Raw genomic sequence first — 25840 nt, forward strand, 5'->3', positions numbered from 1 at the left:
TATCAATAAATTTTTTTAAAGTTTTAAAGAATGAGGATGAGTGGAAAGCATAGGAATGAAGAAAGAAGAGGTACCTACAAAAGCGCTTGGATCTGAAAAGAAGCATTGCCGGGTAAGGGCTATAAGAAACTGTGGGGAGAGGTCTGATACAAATATAGCATCTATTTTCTTGGGTTTCTCTGTCACTTCTAGACACAAGTTGCATGGGGTTTGCTCTCTATTGCCCTCCAAACTCCTCCCATGCTGAAGGTTCTCTCCTAACAGTCCTCGTATCGTTTGGAAAAACAAGTGTATTAGTCCTAGTTCAATCAGCAAAGCAGAACCACTTTGAGCTGTGGAGGAAGGGATTTATTATAGGAAATAGACCTGACCCACTGTGGGAGGCACTGGGGGAGTGCAGATCTAGAAGGGAGCTGGAGGACAGAAGGAACCACCCACCTGTCAGTCAGAAGCCTAGCTGCCAAAGTACAGGGTCTGACACACATAATGCCCCTTTTTTATTACAAAATCATAAGCATGCCATTCTGTAACATAACAATATCATGCTCAAGCACACCATATGACATATTAGGTGAAATGTTCAAATTAAAACTATAAACTATTACATTCATATTATTATTGTACCAACCACACTCAAGCAGGCATTACTTCTGCTGGACCCTGTAGAAGGCTATGGGAAGCTGCTCCTACTTCTGTGGGGTTGCACAGATGTCTGATGCTGGGCCTCAGGCTTTTGTTGGTCAGCAGCATCAACAGTCTGGAAGAAGATCTGGACACAGAGTGAAGGAAAGTGAGGATCAGCTGGGACCATCTGTTCATCACCACACTCAGCCATGACAACCTTGGGAAAGTAATGACCGCTGATTCACTCTTGCCTTGCAAATCTTGTGGAAACTCCTCCTTTTGGCAAACTCTTGCCCAGCGTCCTAAGGGAAGAAGATCCTTGAAAATACAGCTCTAGCTCACCAAGTTGGCATACTATACACAGCCATGCTAGGGAACTGGCGGCAAATTCACTAACAGAACTCCCCCAGCAAACGGGATAGCACCCATTGTGCTGGAGCGTGTAGGATGGAAGGATGGATGGATGGATGGACGGACGGACGGACGGACGGGAAGGTCGAAGGGATCCTGCCACTGATCAGAAAGCAAGTTTTACCATCCTGGAAACTGGAATCTATGAGAAAGCAGCAGAGAGTTTTCCTGCTAGCGTGGGTCATAAGAAATCTTTACATGGCTAAGATAAAGATGGACAGCAGTCTTCACTCTGAACTGAAGTATGGTACTCATGTTAATAGTTAGCAGCCAAAGTTCCCATAGCACTTTGCTGCAGCCAGATTTTGAAAAAATCTTTTTCTCCCAAAGGACCAAGCACATGCATATGTGAAGAGTTCTTTTACCACCCAGGGTTATCTGAGGAGAAATGACCTCAGCACAAACTGTGAATATTCTATGTGGTTAAAATGTACAAATTTCTTATCAGCGGTGCTTAGAATAGCTCCTTGAAAGAGAAATTGTTTATTAGAATCTAAGTATGTATGAGAGATTTATTTTCTCTATCTTTATTCTCCTATTTTTAAAAAAAAGTACTGAGTTGTATATTAATACTTCAAGGTCTTAACCACTTTTTATCTTGAAAAATAAAAGAGAGAAAATGTTTGTCATTCCAGGAGCATAATCAGTTGAGCCAGCACACAAGGACATAGTTAATTCACCAACAGAATTTGTTGCCATAGCTCCAGTGAGGGACAGGATACATTAAACAATGGCCTTTTTCATGAGTCCAGCTTTCACCACAACCTGCCTGTCCCCACACAACAGGCCATCCTAGCGCCAGTCCAGAGCACGGCGATTGTCAGAGAACAACAGCCCAGAGGGGACAAAGAGGAAGCTTGTGGTAAATAAAGCAAGAAGCTCTAACAACTTGGATCTCTGCTTATTCAATCACTGGGACACAGCTAGCTCCTCTGAGCATATCTTTGAGCTTAACCATTGATCGAGTGCTCCAGTAAGTCCACAGAAAGAAAAATTTCACCCTGTGACTCCAAAGAACTCCAAAGAAAGGACACTGGAAAAGAGGGAAAGCAGGCCAGGAACAGACATGGTGGGCCACCAGGAATGCACCATGGAAGAGAACATCAGGGACAACTGCACTCCCAAATTCTTGCGCAAGGTACCGTACATGCTTTCTTAACTGATTTTTGCCTCTGAATACCAAAGCAAAGTCCTATGTATCTGTGAGTGTAATGGACCTGTGCTGATTAACAGGGTCATAGTCAAAATGGAAAATGGAAAAATTACCTTCTCCATTTTAAGGTGATACAAAAGAAAAATTATGGCTAATATTTCTTTATCCCCCTTACTGAGAATGGGAGTTCCCCGATAGACTTAGATGAGAGAAACAAATTCTCTTTCTAAAACAAAAGTCAAATCAGAATGAGGCAATGTGGGTAGTTCAAGAGGAAGAACGATGCCATGGGAGCCTGGGGGGCAATGGAGAATGTTTAGCAAAATGTTCATTATTCTATACAATTAGAAATTCTCCCAGTAGAAAGGTCACAAAGTCCTGATTACAACACCCACTTCTGAATTCATTGCAATGCAACTAGCAGAAAAGTGAGACCACCTTGTGTGGTCTTTTATTTTGGGGGGGGGCATTGGAGAATGTGCATTTTAGTGGAGCCTTGTTAAAACAAATGAGTTCTGAATGAAAAAAGTTTAGGCAGTGGGCAAAACAGTAAGAAGGATTCCAGGTCATGTGAAGAAGAGATCAGGACTAGAGGAAGCTTCCTAGCAGTGATTCAATTTCTCTGCTTCATGGTGAAGCTGGTTTTATGCTACTTCCCTGAGAGAGTGGTTTCTCAGGCTTCAGGACACAGGACATGCTCTTTTCTGTCCCAGCACTCCTTCAGAACCTTCCCATGTGCACTTGGAGTGGCTGACTGACACTTGGTACAATTGGTAGACCATTTACCCCAACCACTTTCCCATTCACCTCCATATTATCTCAGATTGGAGAAATTTGTATGTTGAGGACTCATAGTTTTGCAAGCTCATTTTGTTGAGTTAATGGGGAAATCAGGAGGCATGTTAGTCATTCATTCATTCATTCACTTATTCATACATCCATGCCTCATTTTAAAAGATTTTATTTATTTATTTTTAGAGAGAGGAAGAGAGGGAGAAGGAGAAGAGAAACATCAATATGTGGTTGCCTATCATGGACCTCCCCACCAGGGACCTGGCCTGCAACCCAGGCATGTGCCATGACTAGGAATTGAACTGGCAACTCTTTGGTTCGGAGGCCGGCACTCAATGCACTGAGCCACACCAGCCAGGGCTTAATCATATTTCTTATCTCTTGAGGAATGCAAGCTCCCTTTAAATGAGAGAGTTGGTCATTCACTTTCCACATATTTAAATTTGGTACTTGATTGGCACTTACTTGGAAATAGGAGACTCCCTGAACATATCTTAATTCATCTTGCCCCAATTTTTGTGAGGAAGAGATTATTTATATTCCCATTTTCAAGTAAGAAAATTAAAGTTCACAGAGGTTAAGTACACTGTCCAAGGTAGTAAGGGTAGAGGTAAAATTCAGGTAAGGTAGCCACTAGCCACTTATGGTTATTTAAATTTTAATTAATTAAAATTTTATTTAATTTAAAATTTAGTTCCTCAGTTGCACTAGCCACACCTCAAATGCTCAGTGGCCATGTAGCTACCTTATTTGGACAGCTATACAGTGCAGATATAGAATATTTCATCATCGCAGAAACTTCTATTGAATAACACTCCTTTTTAAGCTGCAATGTCTCTTTTAGATATGTTGACACTTGTTCTCAAAATATATCGCAGCTCTGTTACAAGTTATATGGACTTAAAATTTTACAGTAAAATCTCATTCATTTGAAGTCTCTTCATTTGCATAGTACCAAGTTAACTTTGATCTGCAAATTAATAATATAGATAAGAGTCAAGGAGACGTTAAAAACACTTCAGAGACCAAAGATTTTTTAAGCACCATCAAATAATTTCAGAAGCACTCACTTAGATGCAAGCAATTGATATGATAATTACACATCATTTTTATTTATTCATTAAAACACAGATCCCCTACAGTGCTCTGGTAGAAAATAATGTAGTTAGCCTAGTTCTTTCTAGCAACCCTTCCGCTATTTTAAATTATATGTAAAATTATTTTATACTAATGATTTACCTTCCTCTGTTCTTTTGGATTGTAAATTGATAGCATAAGATACTTTCACACTGAAATTTTTACTAGCTCAAGATCTAATTCCAAAGCCCTTGCCCTCCATTATCTCCCAGAAAGGAGCATTTCTGTGGGCAACCCTGAGAGCTTGACTTATAGTAGGGGTTTGATAGTTAACTGTTGATTAAATGACAGATAGTTCTTTTTTTAAAGATTATTTATTTATTTATTTTTAGAAAGGGGAAGGGAGGGAGAAAGAGAGGGAGAGAAACATCAAAGTGTGGTTGCTTCTCAAGTGCCCCCTACCAGGGACCTGGCCCACAACCCAGGCATGTGCCCTGACTGGGAATCGAACCAGCAACCCTTTGGTTTTCAGTCTAGTGCTCAATCCACTGAGCCACACCAGCCAGAGCTGAATGACAGAGATAGTTCTTTCAAGATGCCACTTACTGGAGTGAACTCCAATTTTCTATAGCAAATTCGTGGATCAAAATTAAACCTGTCTCCCTTTTATTCTTTTCCTTTTACCAATCTTTGCTGCAAAATGGCGAGATAAGGGCTTTCATGCCCCTTCAACAGCCCTAGTACCAGGCAACCACTAGTCTGCTTTCTATTATATGGATTTTCCTACTCCGGACATTTCATATAAATTGAATCATACAATATGTGGTTTTTTAGGTCTGGCTTCTTCCACTAAGCATATGTTTTCAAAGTTCATTCACATTATAGCATGTATCAGTACTTTGTTCTTTTTATGGCCAAATAATATTCCATTGTATGGATATACCACAGTTTGTTTCTTCATTCTTCAGTCAATGGACATTTGGGTTGTTTTCACTTAGTTACTGTCAGTAATGCTGCTATGACATTTGTGTACAAAGTTACTTTGTTTGGATATATGTTTTCAAGTCTCTTGGATATATACCTAGGAGTGGAATTGCTAGGTCAAATAGTAACTATTTTTAACTTTTTGAGAAACTGCCAAGCTCTTTTCTAAAGAGGTTATACCATTCTACATTCTCACTAGCAATGTGTGGTAGTTCCAAATTCTCCATATCCTCACCCACACTTTTTTCCATTTTTAAAATTATAGCTATTCTAGTGAATATGAAGTTGTACTTCAGTGTGGTTTTGATTTGCATTTCCCTAATGGCTAACGATGTTGAGAATTTTTCATGTGTTTACTGCTCATTTGTATGTCTTCTTTAGAGAAATGTCTGTTCAAATCCTTGCCCCTTTTAAATTGTGTTATTTGTCTCAAAGACCCATCTTTGCCCTAAAGCAAGTTTTCTCAACTGTGGCTTTATTGACATTTGGGGCCAGATAATTCTTTGCTGTGGGGGTACTTTCCTGTGCATTGTAGAATGTTTAGCAGCATCCCTGGTCTCTATCTACCAGATGCCAGTAGCAACCCCCTCCCAATTTGTGACTATCAAAACTGTGTCCAGACACTAAAAAATTACCTTTGGGAAGGGGGCACAAAATCTTTCCTTGTCAAGAACCACTGCTCTGGGTTTTAGTAGGATGAGCTCAGTTGGCGCTAGGTATGACCTGTCAGCCTCTACATTCCCTCCTGTTGTCTTGGGAACCACCCTGCCTGGTTTCAGAAGCTCTAACCCACCATGGCTAAGGCTGAGTAAAAGACCTTGGGACCATAAGCCACTAAGGAAACAAAGCTTATCTTCCTTGGAGGGGTACCACCTCTGCCCCCTTTACTTCACCCTGTTTGGCCCCAGGCAGATGACTGGTTAGCCAATGACAGGTAAGATTCCTCAAGAGAGGGACAGCCTAAGGCAGGCACAGTTGCAATGGGGCCATCAGTGAAGGACTTGGGGGACTATAGAAAAAGGAGGTGATGGACCCTCACCCCTCAGCTTTGACATAGCCCAAGTCCTCATTCTGTCTGCCAGAAGTCTCCTGATCCCTTGGCTGCCCACATCCCGCACCTGACTTAAGCCTAAAACAATGCTGCAGGTGAATGCGGCCCTGTGCTGGAACAGGTGGTTCTTCAAGGTGACGAGGCCTAAGAAAGAATGCATAAAATCCTGTGAAACCTGCTTTGCTAAGAATGCCCTCAATTTAAATTATAAGGGTCCAAACATAAAATGAGTTTGTTTCCCCAAAGTTTTATGGCCCTTTAGCTATCTGACCCTGACTCAGAATAAGCCCTCATAGTTCTTTTGAGTGTTATTTATTGTTTGATCATTACTGCCTAACAATGATTGATGAGCCTGACAATGATTGATACAATACTTGTATTCCTCTGCAAATTGAATCCAATAAAAGCTCATTGAGGAACAGGCTCAAGGCTCTTCTCCTTTGAGAGATCGATCACCTTTCCTCCCCAAGCAGCCCATATCTTGGTAGATTTATTCTCATCAGTGCTGGATGGGGGGCTCTGCGGGTAGAGTTATCCACACTGATGGAAGAGTTTTTCAGGTTCAATACACTATGAAGGCTGTGAAAAATAGTTCAGCTATTGGAATCAGATGTAAAAATGGTGTTGTCTTTGGAGTAGAAAAATTAGCCCTTTCTAAACTTTATGGAGAGGGTTCCAACAAATGATCTTTTAATGTTGATTGGCATATTGAAATGGCAGTAGCAGGTTTGCCAGCAGATGCTCGTTCTTTAGCAGACATTGCAAGAGAAGAAGCTTCCAACTAGATCTAACTTTGGCTATAACATCCCACTAAAACATCTTGCAGTCTGAGTGGCATATACACCCTACGGTGCTGTTAGTCCTTTTGGCTGCAGTTTCATGTTAGGGTTTTATGGTGTGAATGACAGTACACAACTCTATATGATTGATCCATCAGGTGTTTCATGTGGTCATTGGGACTGTGTATTGGCAAAGCCAGGCAAGCTGTAACGACAGGAATAGAAAAGCTTCAAATGAAAAAAAAAATGACCTGCTGCGATGTTGTTAAAGGAGTTCCCAAAATAATTTACATAGGACATGACAAAGTTAAGGATAAAGCTTTTGAATGGGAGCTCAGCAGGGTTGGTGAAATAACTAAAGAAATATATGAAATTGTTCCAAAAGATATAAGGGAAGAGACAGAGAAATATGCTAAGGGATCTTTGAAGGAAGAAAATGAATCAGATGATGATAATATATAACACTTCAGCATTTATTTAAAATTTCTAATATAGTCCCCATGTAACTATTTAGTCCCTCGGATTATTACATACCCACTGACCAATTTTCATTAAATTTTTGTCTTGCAATCATTGAAGTTTGCTTAATACCTGTTTGACAAAATTGGTGGGAATAACTGAACACATATTTACTTAGCATTAACATGTAAATTTACGCCTATTTAAAAATTCTTTAGTTAAAATACTGCTAATAGAGGCTTTAGAATTAGATTAATTCAAAGCTCCATTCTGTCACTCAGCTAGGATCTAAAGATCATATCCTGCTGGGACGTTGTGTAAAAAGTACCCACCAATGTAGTAAGTAGGCAATTAATTGATGCCATTGCCCAGTTTTGTATTTAGTGAAATGACTGCTGGTCATCAGACACTGTTAACCTCTATGTGTACACATACAAGAAAGATGTTTCAGGAGAGTCAAGCATGTACTTTTTCTTTTATTGTGGTGAGGGGTAGATTTAAGTATCCACAAAATTGCTATTGTGTCACTTAATGAAATTTCTCAATCTATAAAGTTCAAATAAAAATACCCATATTTTATGCTAAAGAAAAGAACCACTGCTCTAAGATACCCTCCTCTGTACCTGAGACATACTTACATGGAAACATAACCCAGTTTGAGTGGAGTGTTGGAGGCAGAAGCTGATCTCAGGGGGCTGAGGATGGTATAAGAAAGTGAATGGACCCCTGGAGGTGTGAACTAATCTACCCAGTATTTATTTTATGAGAGATAAATATCAAGGTTACAAATAAGCCTTAGGTAATATTATGAGATAACAATAATTCAATATAATAACACCAAAGGAGTTATAAGACCATATATGACAGTATCAAAAGTGTGGTATGGTGTATCCAGAACCACAAGATTTCTAAGAAGGGGAATTTACTAAAAGCTGGTCTCTGGGGCAGAGTGTCATCCCTTGACCCTCCTCAGCATAAAGCACAAATGACTGTTAAGAGGTCTTGCCTTGCTGGCAGGCAGCTCTCAGCTTCATTTCTCAGGTTAGTCTCATCTCTTGTTGTGGATGTGTATACGTCTGTCCCAGAGATAGATGGTTGTGTTATAAGGAACAGTACCCACTAAGTTAGCTTTTTCATTAGGGAGAAATGCAAAGGACTGACTATTAGGATCCAGAGAAAGCTGAAAGGCAGGCCTCAGCAAGAACAGGACCCCGAGCAGCCTGAGAAGCCCATGGAAGGAGCCGTTTCTGGACATACTTACTCTGCTGCTCTGCTCACAGCTCAGCTGCTAATGCACTTGGACTCCATCTCTTAGTTCTAGTGCCTGAAGGAGGGAACCTGAGGATCTGAGAAACCACTGAACAGGCCCTGGCATGGCTCTCTTAATCAGGTATCCCAACCCAACTGCCTGGCTGGGGGTGGCACAGTTTTTATAAAGGGGCTGGGAAAGGAGGAGACATAAAAAAATAGGAACACATCATAGATCCTTAAGCCACTCCACCACCCACACAGATTTCCCCCCAGTTTTTATCATCTCACCCATTTTTACTTTATTGCTCCCCAAAACACACATCACATCTCACAGAAATTGCCTTACTATTGTTTTCCAGTGGAATACATAGTTATCACTATTTACCTCACTCATTTCTTCAATGCCTGTGATACTGTGGTCTTGACCTCAAGTATCCTGCCTTTAGAAAGGGGACAGAGAAATACATTGTAGCAGGATAAATGTATCTGTTTGGGGAGTAGAGTCTGAATTCCCTTAATCCTAACCCTCCCCCTTTGGCATAACAGGAATAAAGATGACTGAGACGCTGGGAGATGGTACATTCTTCCCACTAGTTTTAATAAAGTGATGCCCCCAGCCTTCACCGAGTATTACAGTTAAGAAGGTAATCAGTGCATACTTTGAGTTTGCTCTTTGAAACTAAAAGGTAATGAAATCAGAACACTACTTAGATTTTTTTTTCTCATAAAGAAATGAAAAACAAAATAGGGCCACAGAGCTAGAGTAATCACATTTCGGATGATTTCTCCTGAGCATTCCTTTAATAACCTGTAAGTGTTGGGTAAGAATAACAGAGAAAGGCAAAGTTAATTATTTAGGAAAAGCTTCATCAAGGAGTTTTGGTTACCTTACCCTGGGTTTCTCTGCAACCTTGGTAATACTGACATTTGGGGCCAAATAGTTCTTTGTGGTGGGGAGCAATCCTGTGCACATAGTAGGATGTTTAGCAGCATCCCTGGACTCTAACCAGGAGATGCCAGTAGCACCCCCCACCCAAGTCGTGACAAATAAAAATGTTTCCAGACATTATTAAATGTCCCTTGTGGGGCAAAATCATGCCAGATTGAGAACTACTGAATTATCCACATATATTTCTTTCTTATTCCTCATCCCTCCGGGGTTTGCTGTTTTAAACCCTCAAAACCGAACATTTCATATCAGGATCATGCATGTTTGCCAGGGAATTATTTGAAAGAAATTGACTAGGTCAAAGTTACTTGTCCAGATAACAAGAAGGCCTCTTTCCATTTCTGTATTGAAAACTAGCAGACAAAAATAACCAAAGAAAAAGGTCTAATAAAGGTATTTACTTAAGGCACTCAACTAAACTGGTTACTTATATTTAAAACCTATGAAACCCTCAGGGGCATCATTAACCTTATTTTGTTGGTGAGGAAACTGAGGCTTAAAGAGTTGAAGTCATTTGCTCAAAAAGACACAGTCATACCCTGGCCAAATAGCTCAGTTGGTTACAGCATTACATCAATACACCAAAATTGAGGGTTTGATTCCCAGTCAGGGCACATATAAGAATCAACCAATGAATGCATAAATAAATGGAACAACAAATTGATGTTTCTCTCCCTCAAATCGATTAAAAAAAAAGACAGTCATAATTTGGCAGTGGAGCTAGAAGGAAATATAGTCCCCATGTAACTATTTAACTGACTGCAAAGTTTGGCCTTTTATGTATATTGCCTCAGTATATGCACTTAAAGTGCTAGATAGTTAATAAAGTATGACCAATTTTTTTCATGGATGGCCACATTTAATGGTTAATAACATGATCACCAATTTTTATGTTTTTTAATAAAATTTTTATTATGGAAAATTGCAACCATATGCAAAATTGGGCAAAACACTGTCTTCCTATTTGTGCTGTTCATGTACTCCTCCCCTAGCTTCAACAATGATCAACTCATAAACAACACTGTTTCATTTAGAGCTTCTCTAGCTTGGCATTATTGCCATTTGGGTCTGGGTAATTGTTTGTTCTGTGTGTCCAGTACACATACAAGATGAGGCAAGACCAAAAGCAAGGTCAGACTAATTTGCCTGATAAAAGTACATTGAGTCACTTTGCCTGGCTGGTGTAGCTCAGTGGATTGAGTGCGGGCCTACAAACCACACAATTTCGGTTCGATTCCCAGTCAGGGCACATGCCTGGGTTGCAGGCCAGTTCCCAGCAGGGGACACACGAGATGCAACCATACATTGATATTTCTCTCCCTCTCTCCTTCCCTTCCCCTCTAAAGATAAATAAAATATTTTTTAAAAAAGTACATTGAGTCACTTTGGATTGGGAGAGTTTACTACTATATGGACAGTGAGAGAAAGGCAGCCAATGGTGCCAGCTTCCTGTAGCCCTTGTCCCACACACCAGAAAGGACAACATGGAAACAAAGGAGGCTGGATGACCCCAGCTCCGGTTGCTGAGGTGCCCACTGTAGAGGGCAACTAACTGGTTCTCTATTCTGCAGCTCTACACAGGGGGCCAAGGCAGGAAGCTCCCTACCTCCATGGGAGCGAGGAGACGATCAGCAACTACTTCTCCTCTGGCAACTATGGGCTTTTTCTCTGTGTCTATGAGTCTATTTCTGTTTTTTTTTTAATTTGTTCATTTGTTTTCTTTTGTTTTTTTAGATTCCACATATAAGTGAAATCACACAGCATTTGTATATCAACTATACTTAAGAAAAGAAAAAAATTAACAAAAACAATAAGCCTTAACACAATAACTGGCACACAGTAGATTCATCACAAATAGTAACTATTGGCCCTGGCTGGTGTAGCTCAGTGGATTGAGCACGGGCCTGCAAACCACACAATTGCGGTTCGATTCCCAGTCAGGGCACATGCCTGGGTTGCAGGCCAGTTCCCAGCAGGGGACACACGAGATGCAACCATACATTGATATTTCTCTCCCTCTCTCCTTCCCTTCCCCTCTAAAGATAAATAAATAAAATCTTTAAAAAAAAACAAATAGTAGCTATTGCTATTGTTATTACTATTGCTATTGTTATTACTACTGCTAATATTCCCTTCCTTCCCAGACTGTTAACTCCATTTAAGTAGAAGAATCATATGTTCTGTTCCGGCATGTAACAGGCGCTCAATAATATTTAATTAACTAAATGATTGGTGAGATTTGAAGCAAACAACCTTGCCCTCCCACCTGTTCCCCCAATACGTCCCCTTCACCACACCAAACATGTTCATTTTCTCCGATGTTTGAGTACACAAGACAAAGCCTCTCACTATCACGCTCGGTGCCCTGAGGCCCAGCAAAGTCATAGCAAAAATGTCCTCATAATGGAGACTTTCCAATGGCCTTCTTCTTTATTTGAAAAACGTTGTCGAGGGTGGAAAAATCTCAGTACAGAAAAAAAAAGCGGAAGGAAATACATGAAATGTTGACAGTGGTGGTGATCACTGACTACAAGGACTTTTTGTTCTTTTTACAATTTTGTATTCTCCTAATTGTTTAAAATAAAGCAAAGCAAAGATAAATTTTTAAACAATTCCCAGTGACATTTTCTCAGGGGAGATAGGGAGGCGAGCATGAGATGGCCTTGCAGCAGCTTCTTAACAGGCGTCCCGCCTCTCACATTCCAGGAAGATCACAGGCCTTCTGCCAACAGTTGGATAAGCTGCAGTGCAAGTCTTTGCTGGTGTGACCTATGAGGGCATGTTCAAGGTTGTCAGTGTGCCAGGGCAGACTCGTTCCTTCATAGTGGATGACTGTTCCTGCGCATTTTAGGATGTTTAGCAGCATCCATGGCCTCCACCCATTACATGCCTAGAGCACCATTCCCCAATAGCTGACAACCAAAAATGTCTCCCGACGTGCTAAGCGTACCTTGAGAAGCGGCATTTCACCTTGTTGGGAACCACTCATCTAGAGCCCTGTCCATTTCCCACACCAACACAATATGTTTCATCTGCAAATACTTCAGTGTGTATTTCTAAAATAAAGTTGTTCAAAACAAACACAACATCATTCTCATACCTAAACAAATAGTAATAATTTTATATCGTCCAGAAATTGTTCACATTTCTGTCTTTAAGCCCTTGTTGAATCCATAGGTTTCTTGCAACTTTTTGGTTACAGAAACTAGGTTTGTCCTATAGAGTTTCTCACAGTCTGAATTTTGTTCATTGCATCCCTGTGACATTAACATCTTCTTTTATCCCTGCTGTAATTCCTGCAAATTGGCCTGGGATTAAGAGGTGTGATCACAGCCAGGTTCTATTGATACTTATTTGGCAAACCACTTTATAGGTGGTGCAGGTACTTCTAGCAGGTGTATGTAACATTTGGTGTTGTCTGCCTTTTTGTCACGTTAACAATTGTTGGTGCTCAATGCCCAGATTCAATCACTCATTAGGTGTTATAAAATAGGGATAGTCTCCTTCATTGCCTTTATTACCTGCACTGTCACCATTGATATCTAGCTAATTATCAGTGGGAAAGGGGAGGAAAAGGACTTCAGACATTGAGCTTTAGTAAAATGGGGAGCATGAGCCTGCTTGCCTAGCCAAGAAGCTACAGCTTCATACCCCGGGGAATTATGGTATTGCTCCACCAAGGGGATTAACACCCCTCCCTTACCCATTCTGGTACAAGATTGTTGGTGGGCACAGGAGGAGGTACTTGATCAAAGAGTCCTGTCAGTCCAACTGGGGGGTGTAAACCTATCAAAAGCCCATGAAAACTTGGGGATTTCATTAGCCAATTTGAAAAAGTACCTGGTCTGTTCCAAGCCCAAGCTAATAGAATCCCACAGGAGCAAAGAAGCCCTCTTTCTCTCTCACCTCTCTGGTAACACACTTGTCCCATGCACGGGCTCATCCTCTCTCCATAGCCATGTGGCCTGAGCAGCCATGTGGCCAATGGCTATGTGGACTGCACATGCAGGCTCCAGGCAGGAGTCTGAGTAGCTCAACACAGCAATGGATTGAAGCTGGGGACACAAGCTAACCTAGCCAGATGCTAGACTGGACTGGACTTTGATATAGAGCAGAAACTCTGGGCACTGGCCTTTATACTGGCCCTATGGAAGACACGATTGGACCTTTTCCATGGCAAGACAGATGGAGATGGGACATTGGGCAGTCAGGAAGGGAACCCCCTTAATTTTACATCATCAATAAAGTTTACCATGGAACTCCATGCTTCCCCATGAGGGTCTCAGGAAATTCTTTTCCTCACAACACCACAACTCCACTTCCACCAATAGCAATACCTTCTTCATTACTCATTCTAAGATAATATACTTCTTTTCTTTAAAAATATATTTATTTATTTCTAGAGAGAGGGGAAGGGAGAAAGAGAGGGAGAGAAACATCAATGTGTGGTTGTCTCTTGCACCCCCTACTGGGGACCTGGCCTGCAACCCAGGCATGTGCCCTGACTGGGAATCCAACTGACAACCCTTTGGTTTACAGGCTGGCACTCAATCCACTGAGCGGCACCAGCCAGGGCAGATGATACACTCTTTACATACAGTTTGTATGAGAATGGTAATATAAATGCTTGATTCTCTCTCTGGTTCCCAGTTTGAAGATAATGCACTTTTTTCCTTGCATTCTCCAATGCAGATAACTGAGATTTTTAGTTTGTTTGGGTTTTGTAGTATTATAAATTCACAGATTTAAACATACTTGATGGTTTCCTGGCTGGTGTAGCTCAATGGATTGAGCACCACCCTGTGGACTGAAAGGTTGGCGATTCGATTCCCGGTCGGGGCACAGGCCTGGGTTGCAGGCCAGGTCCCCAGTTGGGAGGCGTGTAGGAGGCAACCAATCGATGTTTCTTTTGCACACTGGTGTTTCTCTCCCTCTCTTTCTCCCTCATTTCCCCTCTCTCTAAAAAATAAATAAAACATTTTAAACATACTTGATGGATTTCAATACATTGCAGTTCCTTATCCTTACTGATGCTTAAACTTTCCATCTTTGGCTGACAGGAGTCTCTCCAAATTGGCTCCTGAGTCCTCTTGACAATTTGTATCCTTTGTAAAGAAAGGATAATAGATCTTCTGTATTCTCTTGAGTATTTTCACCTTCACAGTTTTACTCTACAACAGTATTACTTGAAGTGTGGGCCTCAGGCAACACCTGGGAAGATGACAGGACATCAAATCAAACTGAAGGGTGAGAAACTTGTGAAGAGATGCAGAGACAATGAGACTTTAAGACATGAACTTAGACTCCTAAAGTATTGGGCTCTGTTTTTTTCAAGAATAACAGATTTGATACACTCATGGGTCTTTGGAAAGACCATTTCTCACTGGCACCACCTGGTGCTATCCAGAGAGTTACATTTCACTCAGAGAGAACATAACCTAGTGAATCCACTTCTGCTTCTGTTATGGAGGAAGAACCCATCGGATGCTACTGTTTGGAAGATTTATTAGAACATCTGGAGACATCATCTTGAATGAGTGTTTCATGATGATATTGTCCACCGACACCTATGAGTGAATCAAATATGAGACTTACAGAGGCTTAATAAAAGGTTTTTTTTATCTAGCTAAGTAGTATCATTAAACATCAAACTAAATGAAAAGCTTTCAACATGAAGGCTATCCAAAGAGAACAAACCAAACAGAGTAGGGGAAATGTTGAGCTTCAGGGGCAGCGTACAATGAGCCGGAGCAGGAGCTTTGAAGTCCCACATGCCTGAGTTGAAATTCAGCTCTGCCACTGACCTTGAGCAACTTATTTAACCTCTCCAAGCATTGATTCTTATATGCAAACCTAATACAGCGCCTGTGCCTGACACAGAATAGGGTTTCATAAATTACTAAGTATTAAAATGATAGACACTATATTGTTCGAGTATCTGGACATGAGATACCAGGTCTAGCTCATGCTAAGGAAGGTGTGGTAGGCAAAATAATGCCTACCCCCCAAGATGTCCACATTCTAATTCCCAGAACCTGGGACTATGTGACTTTACGTGGTAAAAGGGGTTTAACAGATGTGATTAAGTTAAAGATCTTGAGAGAGATTATCCTGGATTATCCAAGCAGGCTCAAGGTGATCACAGGGGTCCTTTCAAGTGAAAAGAGGCAGGCAGGATAGTGAGAGGTGTGACTACTGAAGCAGATAGAGGCTGAAGTGATACAATTGTTGGTGTTGAAGATGGAAGGAAGAGGGCCATGAGCCCAGTAAGGTGGGTAGCTCTAGAAGCTGGAAAAGGTGAGGAAACATTTTCTCCTAGAGCCTCCAGAACAAATGCAGTCTTGCTGATACATTGATTTTAATCCACTGAGACCCATTTCAGACTTCTGAGCCCCAGAACTTTAAGATAATACATTTGTGTTGTTTTAAACCATTACTTTTGTGGTAAACTGTCACAGCAGCAATAGGAAACTAATACAGAAGATTAAACCAAATCTCTCTGAGCACTTAACAATTCTGAGTGCAGATTTTGCGAGATGAAGATTTCACTTTGGACTCCATGCCATTCATAATCGATTAGTATAAAATCCAGGCATCGTAATAATAGGGTGCTTGTTAAGAAATTTATCTATCCTGGCCCTGGCTCTGTAGAGCGTCGTCCCCATACACCAAGGTTGTGGGTTTTATCCCTAGTCAGAGCACATGCAAGAAGCAAGCAATGAATGCATAAATAAGTGGAACGACAGATCCATGCCTCTCTCACACTCTCCCCTTCCCCTCTCTCTATAAAAAGCAATTAAAAAATTATTGATCCTGGCATCAAGGTCTTGATTACTCACTTGCCAGTCGAGCATGTTTGTATCAATTGAGAAGGACCCAGGTGCAGTCCTCAGGACTGCAGTATTTGCTGCAGTACCAGGAAACCGCCTGGTGGGAAAGCAACAAGGAAAAGAATTGGTTGTGGCAGATCAATAACCAAGACAACTCTTTAGGAATGTCAGATGTGTAAATGTGGGCAACTATTCTGAAGGACAATTTAATAATAGCATCAGAAAACATGATGTATATAAAACCCCCAAAATGCAAGGAAGCAATTCTACTTGTAGGAAAATTTGTCCTGGGCTGGGGGGTAAGGGGCGGGGAGTCTGGCTTAGTATGCCTATCACTCATCTGCTTTAAAAAATCCTTTCGTGGTTCCCATAATTGCTTATAGAATAACACTTGGAGAGACTGAAGGGCAAGAGCAGTACATCCACTTACATTGGGTGATTAAGACTGGCAGGTGTTTTTACCGGCCATAGCTTGATCTAGACTTGAACCTGGTTAGATTACCCTTGAAGGTCCCTGAGCCAACTTTGCTACATTTGAGCTTTTTCATGAAAATCACGGCTTGGTGATTGTGACTAACAGTTCCAATGTTAAGTTGGTACCTGCCCTTGAACACTTATTATAAACTATTATACAATTTTGTGGCTTAAATTAAAAATATTATATGTCTGTGTAATTGAGCCATTAAGTGTTGAAAATTACCTATATTCTTACTTACCCACTGGCATTCAGATAATATCTTTGGCACACAAAAGTCATGAATCCAAACTATGCTCAAATCCAAGTGAGGAACCTTTATTCATTTTTTCTCTTGTGTTATCTATTTCAGCTGTATGTCTGGACCCAAACCCCATCAAGGAGGGACCAAAATTTACACAACATTCTTGAGTGATGGCGGTTGCATTTGGAGTTTTGATTATACTGCACTACATGTGTGATTATTACTTGTAAACAGATGATTAGATATTAATTAGACAATAAGTGATTGTAAAGCACTTAGAAAATAAAAGTGTTTATAAATATCACCAAGTAATAGCAACAATAATTCTTTACTGACTACACAGCTGCTAATGTCAATAAGAATGATTTATTCCAGCTAAGGGCAATTTTAATTTATGCAAAATAAAAAGCTGTTACCATATCTGTTTTGCTACAGCAAAACAAAATATATCATATTTCCAACAGATTTTATCATCAGCATTTAGAGAATACATCTTAGTTTGATGAAAACCAACTTCCCTTTTTTAGGATCTTCTCAAACACAGGCACAACCACTATGGTATGGTGTCTTTGAGCACTAAGAACTGGAGCTCTTTGCTGTTCCTCTCTCTCACTCATGTCAAATATTCATTTCTTTTAAATATAAGATGTAAGATGACATTTCGTTAGTGGCATTTGCATTCATGCAGTAGGTTGGTCATGTTGAGTCTGTGCAGTTGCTCCCTGGCACCTTACAACTATCCTTAAACACGGTAAATTTGGATCAAATGAATGAGCAAAAGTCCATTCTTTTTTGGTTATTATAGAAGCTGGAAAAAGGAGAGAATCCATTTGAAGAATAAACTAAAGTACTTTCATTCTATCTTCTTGATTTGGTTTTTCAAAAAATCAGTTGTGAAGCTCTGAGTGCTTTTTACGTCTGACCACTATGTTTTTCCCTAATGGCCCCTACTGGTCATGGGCCTGTACCAAGCCTCCCTCTTTGCCCACCTGTGAATCTGGCAATATCTCTGTGCTTATTTCTCTGTCATAAGTAAATTCAACCACCAACACTGAGTCCAGATCCATAAATTGAATAAATACAAGTGAAGAGTACTTCATGTTACATGAATTTAGCAGAAGAGGAGTAAAGGGTTTATTTTGGATGATGAGATACATATGAGTTGGCAACCTTGTTAACAGAGCAAATCCACTGTCGTTTGGTGGAAAATAGAGTGAACTTTGATTCAAGAGACCTGGATTCAAGGGATACTTATGTAATTTACTGTGTGGCCTTGCTCATATCACTTAGCCTCTCATTCAAAACGTTTCACTATTAATAGTTGTCAGTCTCAGAGTGCTATTATGATACAATTCAACATGTAAAAGCACCAGGTGAGGGGTGAAATGCTCTACAATAAAAACTTATTAATATAATTTTACTGGACTGGGTGGAAAGGATTTATGCATGGGCTTCACTACTTAGTCGAGTAAAAGAAATTTTGGACTACATCAGGTTATTTTTTTTATTTTTAAAGATTTTATTTGTTTATTTTTAAAGAAGAGGGGAAGGGAGGGAGAAAGAGAGGGAGAGAGACATCCATGTGCAAGAGAGAAACATCAATGGGTTGCCTCTGGCATGCCTCTAACCAGGGACCTGGCCAAAAACCTAGGCATGTGCCTTGACTGGGAATCGAACCTGTGACCTATTGGTTTGTGGGATGAAGCCCAACCCACTCAGCCACATCAGGGCTGGACTATATCAGGTTTTAGGCCCAAACCATAAGCCACATGTGGAAAACTGAGGAAGTGGCTCACAATAGAGCCATGAAAGTAACAAAATTCCATAGAAGGTAATAATGGTTTCTTGGTAACCTGAAATTCTTTGGTGAACTTAAACATCTTTCCTCCATCTCCTCTGTTTTTGACACATTTCTTATGTTATGAACCTGGGGCAGTGAGAAAAATGAGTAAAGAAGAAAGAGGAGACATGAAAGAAGGAGTAGTGCCTGCAGTGATGGTAAGGGAGAAGGACTTGAAGGAGGCTTTGCATATGGCCTTGATAAATATTAAAAACAGTGTAATTAATATATGTATGGGCATACAAACTGTAGCCAAATAATTTAAAATTTTCTGTATGATTGACCCAATACTTTTATACAATGGATAGACACTGTCTAGCAGCATGACTGGTTTAAAGACTGAAAAATTAGATAGATTGAAGGTTATTTTGAAAGAAAAAGCCTAAATGTAATGCCTTCTTAAAAATAGGCTTTGTATACTGTTATGACTCATTTTTACCCATATGTGATGATATGGAAAGCATTTCACCATAAAAAATAGATCATCTTAAAGCCTTTTGATGGGACACTGAAATAGTGCCGTAATTGGACATCCCCCAGAAGCAGATGCTGAGAGAAAGATTCAAGTTCAAATAGCGTATTTGGGAGGTGAGCCCGGAAAACAGCCACAGGAGGGTGGGTGAGTGAGACAAGGAAAGGAAGGCAGCCAATTCAGGATTCACTATCAAGGCACTTATCACCGTTGGTGATTGGAAATTAATACCACTGGGGAACTTTGGAGTCACGTAAAGCAGGGGTCCCCAACACTACGGCAGTGGACCAGTGTCGGTCCAAGGCCTCTTAGGAACCTGACGGCCAGGGAAGCTCGCCTCAGCTCTGCATCCTGCCCCCCCAACTCCCTGCCCCCCCCCCCCACTGTACTCAGCTCTGCCTCCTGATCCCCCACCTGAGCTCCACCTCCTGTCCCCACCCCCCCAACCGGAGCTCTGCCTCCTGCCCCCCCTTTCCTGATTCCCACCCCGACCGGAGCTCTGCTTCTTGCCTCCACCCGCTCTGTGTGAGCTTGGCCTCCTGCACCCCACTTCCAGATGCCCCACCATGGCCTGAGCTCCACCTTCTGCTCCTCATTCCCTTAACCGACCACCTGAGCGCCACCCTGCCCCCTTAGCTCCGTCTCCTACCTCGCTCCCAAATGAGCTCCGCTTCCTGCTCCCCACTTCCTGATCCCCTACCTGAGCTCTGCCTTCTGCCCAGCCCCACCAGAGCCCAGCCTCCTGTCCTGACCTACCTGAGCCCCACCTTCTGCCCCACCCCTACCTGAGCTCTGTCTCCTGCCCCCCAATTTCTTGATACCCCTCCTTCTCCCCGTCCCCTCCCCCACCACCAGAGCTCCGCCTCTGGCTCCCCCATTTTCTGACCACCCGCCCTGCCTGAACTCCACCTCCTGTACCCCGGGCCCCATCTCCTGCCCCTCCCTGCCTGAGCTCCACCTCCTGCCCCTCCCCACCTGAGCCCCACCCCCACCTGAGCTCCGCCTCTGGCTTTTCCCCAAGTGAGCTCCGCCTCCTGCCCACCATTTCCTGATACCCCTCCCTCTCCCCATCCACCCTCCCCCAGCCTGAGCTCTGCCTCCTGATCCCCCATTCTGACTGGCCCCCCCACCCGAGCCCCACCTCTTACCCTTCCCAGCCTGAGCTCTGCCTCCTGTCCCCCCCAGCTGTGTCTACTGATCCCCCACTTGAGCTACACCTCCTGCCTCCCTGAGCTCCGCCTTCTAACCACCACCACCACCACCACCACCCCTCCTGAGCTCTGCCTCTTGCCTCTTCCCTGAGCTCGGGCTCCTGACCAACCCCTTCCCTGCCTGAGCTCTATCTCCGGACTCCTCATCTCCGTCTTCGGAAAAACCAGTCCCTGGTGCCAGAAAGGTGGGGGACCACTGATGTACAGTAATTGGGTATTTGTATATTCACTCTTCAGTCATTGGTTGAGGGCTCTGGGGATTTAGGCTGCTAATTTTCTCAGACCTGCCATGGTGGTGGTGGTGGTGGTGATGCTGGGAGGACGTGGGAAAGGGCAAAGGTTTCCCAGGGCCAGAGAAAGCCTCCAGGCAGAGAGATGCAGGTGTTGGCCAGGTGTTCACCACAATAAGGCGCGAGGGGATCAAGCAGGGCTCACATAACCTCTGCTCTGAAGAGATTCTTTGAGTTCTTCCCTGCAGATCTTTGGGAATGGTATTTTCAACAATTTGATGTTGCTGAAGTGAATATGGTTTACAGGAAGAATGATGTCATTTGTAGGTCTCTTCAAATCTGAGGTGAAGAGCTATATGGCTTGGTTTCCTCATCTGCAAAGTGGGACAACTCTCTCTGATCAGGTGTTGTGGGGATTACAGGTGCATGGTGCTCAGAATGTGAGAAGTACTGGGTAAATGGTAGAGAAAAAGATGACTGGGCTTGTGAGGGGCAGCAGAGCTAACACGTTCTCGCCCCAGCCGCATCCTACTTGCAGAGGTTACAAGACTCAGGAGTCTTGTCCCCAGCTGGTTTCTGGGGATTTTCTAAATAGCCTGCCGCCAATGGGTTTCCTCTGCTTCTGTTAACAGGAGATAGGAGCCTTTTACCTACAGCTTTGTTCCTCAGTTTCAGCTTTTTTGATTCCTCTGTGTCCCTGTACCTTTCTATTTGCTCACCTGCTAACCTCTGCCTGCCTCATCCCCACCCCACAGCCAGCCTTCAATGCGTTTGGGAGGAGAGGTAATGTTCTTTTTTCCCCCTGACTATAAGGGCAATATATGCTCTTATTTTTAAATACTTGTCATAGACAGGACAATGTAAAAAAGAAAAATCCCCCATAATCCCACAGTTTAAAGATGTCACTGTTAGCCCTGGCTGGTGTAGCTCAGTGGATTGAGCACGGGCCTGCAAACCACACGATCACGGTTTGACTCCCAGTCAGGGCACATGCCTGGGTTGCAGGACAGTTCCCAGCAAGGGACGCACGAGAGGCAACCATACATTGATATTTTTCTCCCTCTCTCCTTCCCTTCCCCTCTAAAGATAAATAAGTAAATAATTCTTTAATAAAAAAAATAAAGATGTCACTGTTAGCATCTTGGTGTATTTACCTCCAGTACTTTTTTCTAGGGATGTATATAACCATAATTGGGATCATTTGGGGGAATTGTATTTTGGGCTCACTTTTCTCAACCTGACATAATGTTAACATTTCCTACAGCATTAGAATTTCTTCAAAAGCATGACTCTTAATGCATGTATAATACTATATCAATGAATGTATTTTATTTTCATTTTAATCATTCCTCTTATTTCTGTAAATTGTATCTTTTTTGTCTAAGTAATTCTGCATTAAAAATCTTTATATATAACCCCTAAGGGTTGTGGAATATTTAATTCTATAGGGTTAAATTAACTGGCCATTCTCAGCTAATCATCTTAATACCATTACAAAGCTCCCAAATTAAAATAACCCATTAAAGTATTATCAAGAAGTTCCTGAATCAGACTGCAATAGCAGCCAAGACTTTTGCCCCTGGAGTGAATGGATCTGGTAAAAACTCCTCTAAGAGTAGTGCCAGAAGGAGTCTATTTCTACCCAATAGGGCTGTGAGACATACTGAGGTTCAAGCTCTGGGCTGTGGGGCGAGGGGCATGAGGAAGCCAAGACAAGACAAGGCTGGAATAGGGTTAGTGGAAATGGAATCACTAGCAGTTCTAGAGCTGGCGCTCAAGACAGAAGTCTAATTTGCAAGGTTCAAGGACTTGGGCTGAATATGTGTCAAGTGTGACTTGGATTTAACATAGTGGCACTGATAGGTAAGGGTTTGACGTGGGTGACACAATGAATATACTCATTTTAGGCAGAGGCAGCGTCTTGGTCTGATGGGACTAGGGAGGAGGAGGAAGAGAGGAAGGGGACATCTGCCCACTTTGAGAAAGAAAAGGCTGGTTGGGGTGATAAAGGCACGGTCTAGGTTCTTGGGCAAGAGAGGTTCACAAGGACTCCACTAGACATCAGGACCCTACTAAATGAACAGGTGAACAAGTGAGCTTCTCATTCTAGAGAGGAAATTAGAGGACCAGTTAGGAATCAAGCTGGCAGCTCAGTGGTCCAGAACAGTGCGGGGTTGGTACTTTCCAATGAAATCATAGGGCTCTAGGTAGTGGTTCTCAAATTTTAGTATGTGGCATAATGCCTTCAGAACCTGGGGGTTTTAATTAAAACACAGATTCCTGGTCTCTACCACCTACATTTCTGATTCAGTAGGCCTGAGGTGGGGAGTAAGAATTTCTGATGAGATTTCAGGGGTGCTGCTGCCGCTCCTTTGAGGACCACACATTGAGCCGCTGCTGTGTCACTCAGCATGGGTGGGAAAGGGGCTCCTAAATGTATCGAAGGGCTTGGTAGAGCTAAACTTTCAGCTCAATGTGTTTTGTGCTTCCAGGAAAGCGGACAGGATAGAAAGGAAAAAGCGGAAAGCAGGTAGGAAGACCCCTTTTCAGATGACCCAAGTATCACTGGAATTCTTACATCACTGAACTTCTCTCAAACATTGGTAATAACTGAGATGTCAAGTGACGTCATTCTGATTTAATGTGGCCGGCTCTATAACTGTCGATCTCTGCTGCAGAACCCATTTTGTTCTTCTTTTACGGCCCTCTTTGCTTATAGGAGGACTAATAAAAATAATGCTCCCTTGCATTAGTATAGCACATTCTAATTTATAACATGCTTTCACATATCTTATTTGATCTTCCAAATTCTGTGAGGGAGGCAGAGCAGGTGTTTTTATCCCATCTTTTGGAATACTGGTTCTCAAAATATGGTCCCTGGACCTGCAGCATCTGTGCCACCTAGAAACTTGTTAGAAATGTGAATCCCTGCTCCTCCCCAGACCTTGGGGAGCCAAACTTTGCATTTCTAACAAGTTTCCACGTGATGCTGATATTGCTGTTGCTGGTACTAGACCACACTTGGGTGAAAACCACTGCTAGATTAAAGTGAGAGATCTAGAGGCCCAGGGACTTGACTTAACAGGACTCCTACCTAGTGTTTTTCCCCCCTACACCTGCTGCATCCCTGGCTCATGCTCCATCCTTCCAACCCCAGCTCTATTGCTTATGCATTTGAAGCCCTGAGCAGTGGTTTGTTCCTCACCTGTAAAATGGGGATAATAAGATTCACTTCTTTGGGTTCTTATGAAGATAAAACAAGATCTAGGAAAAGTACTTAGCACTGTGGCTGTGTTTAATGCTAGCAATTACCATGCTTTTTATCAATGTTATTACAAGTGTGGTATTTCACTAGAATGGATACCTGCGTAAGTCTTTTTGAGTGTGTGTTCCTCTTAAAATTCCTACCCAATTTAGAGATGAAGTCACTTCCTTTTTAACACCCCATCTGGGGTGTTCCTGTGATTGTCTTGAGCCTTTGCTGATTGCTGGGGGCTTGGGAAATGAAGCAGAGGAAACCAGCATGTATAGAAGGACAAACAACAGGGACTTCACTGAGGAAACAATAGTGGACCAGGGGGAGTGTGGCTGAAGGAGGAAGCAGTTGGAGGTGAGAGGCTTGTCATCAAAAACAATCTACCTCCCTCAAAGTTCCCCCAGGGCAGCCACTGGACAAGCCCAGGTCACGGCCCCCAGGAGGCCAAGCCTCAGGGGATCTGTCCTGATCTTGTCGCAGTCAAGCAGGTGAACATTCAGCTGCCGACAATAAATGCCTCTGAGAGGTCCTCAGAGGCCAGCTGACAATTGTGGGCACAGGGAGTTTGGGCCCAAAAGTGGCTTTGTCTTCAGAGTGACTCCTGTTTAACAAAATTCTGACTAGAGCACCTCAAATGCCCAGGCCAGGGACGTGGTCTTTTTTTTTTTTTTTGGTGGAGATCTGCAATGTTCTTTCTCAAGGCCTCCCGCCCCCGCCTCCGGAAGCGGTTTTAGTTTATCTCGGTAGTGCAGCCCGGTCTCTTGCCCGGAGTGGACCGAGACCTTTGCAACAGAATTAAAGAAAAGACACAAAAGCGGCAAGTTCGGGCCCCGTGGGCACAGCCGGCCGCCAATGGGGCCCGGCCGCTCCCAGGCGGAGTGGTACTATGATGACAGTAGCCAACCAGCGCGCACCATGCAAATGAGGTACTGTATCCCGCACGGCTGCTCCAGTGCCGCCTGCTTGTTCTAGTGATAAACTGAGGCCTTGCCTCCCGGCTTCTCCCAGAACGAAAGGGGCGGGGGGCGGGGGTAACCCCTTTACTTCCCCCAGGGAAGATAGAAAGAAGGGACGAAAAGGGGGGATGGGTAAGGAAGAGAAAAATACGTGACAAAGAAAACATTCTCTGCCTGGGAGGAGACTGACAGAGGGTGTAGAACTGGAGGGAGCATTCGCTGGCCATGCCAGTACTTACCACTGATGCTGAGTCAGAAACAGGTATCCCAAAATCCCTTTCCAATGAGCCTCCCTCAGAAACCATGGAGGAAATAGAGCACACATGCCCACAGCCTCGACTGGTAAGTAAAGACAAAGGATGCAAATGTATGCGTGGCTAAGGCACAAAAGAGTTCCTTTTGCGCCCGCAGCCAGCGAGGAAAAAAGATGCTTAGAGGATTTTCATGTAAATGAGAATAGAGCTACCGCCTAATCCTTCTCAGCTGTTTATATTTAGCTTCTCTACCCGGCGCTGCTCTCAGCTTACAAAGCATTATTGTACAAGCTGGGTAGGAAACGGGCTGCTTGGGCTCTGCTGTGTTTTTGTGCCTGGGGAGGAGGGGATGGCCTTTTTCCTTTTAAGTGTGTTCTTGTCTGAAGGAAAAAAAATCCTACAGTGCAATTTAAAAAAATGGTATTCTCTTCGCAAAGCTTTGGACGAGTCCGTTAAGTTCTCAATTCTAGCTAAGGAATGATTCGGTTCTCAACTAATTTTGGTGCCTAGTGCCAGTTTTGGAAAAATGAAAGCGACATGGA

At 42.6% G+C, this 25840-nt stretch overlaps 1 protein-coding gene, 1 long non-coding RNA gene and 1 pseudogene across 3 annotated transcripts in view; 2 read left to right on the forward strand and 1 right to left on the reverse strand.

Annotated features, from left to right (window-relative positions):
• Window positions 1-631: 631 nt before the first annotated feature.
• Window positions 632-25449, reverse strand: LOC118997064 (uncharacterized). Its single transcript, XR_005068599.1, has 3 exons — window positions 25284-25449; window positions 16370-16457; window positions 632-926 (listed from the first exon to the last, which is right to left on the reverse strand). It is a non-coding gene; the product is annotated as an uncharacterized LOC118997064 (long non-coding RNA).
• PCYT1B (phosphate cytidylyltransferase 1B, choline) overlaps window positions 1818-25840 on the forward strand; it is a 106170-nt gene continuing 82147 nt past the window's right edge. Inside the window, exon 1 of one of the 2 annotated variants that reach the window (XM_037060692.1) lies at window positions 1818-2173. In XM_037060692.1, coding sequence (XP_036916587.1) covers window positions 2102-2173 — 72 coding nt within the window. In that variant the 5' untranslated portion in view covers window positions 1818-2101. Of the gene's footprint in view, window positions 2174-25068; window positions 25387-25840 lie in introns of those variants that run through there. The other variant, XM_037060691.1, reaches the window with a different exon arrangement.
• On the forward strand, window positions 5726-7333 carry LOC118997061 (proteasome subunit alpha type-3-like; annotated as a pseudogene).

The sequence above is a fragment of the Sturnira hondurensis genome, unplaced genomic scaffold (genome assembly GCF_014824575.4).
Source record: "Sturnira hondurensis isolate 20B ecotype Veracruz unplaced genomic scaffold, ASM1482457v3 Scaffold0012467, whole genome shotgun sequence".
NCBI classification, from domain to species: domain Eukaryota; kingdom Metazoa; phylum Chordata; class Mammalia; order Chiroptera; family Phyllostomidae; genus Sturnira; species Sturnira hondurensis.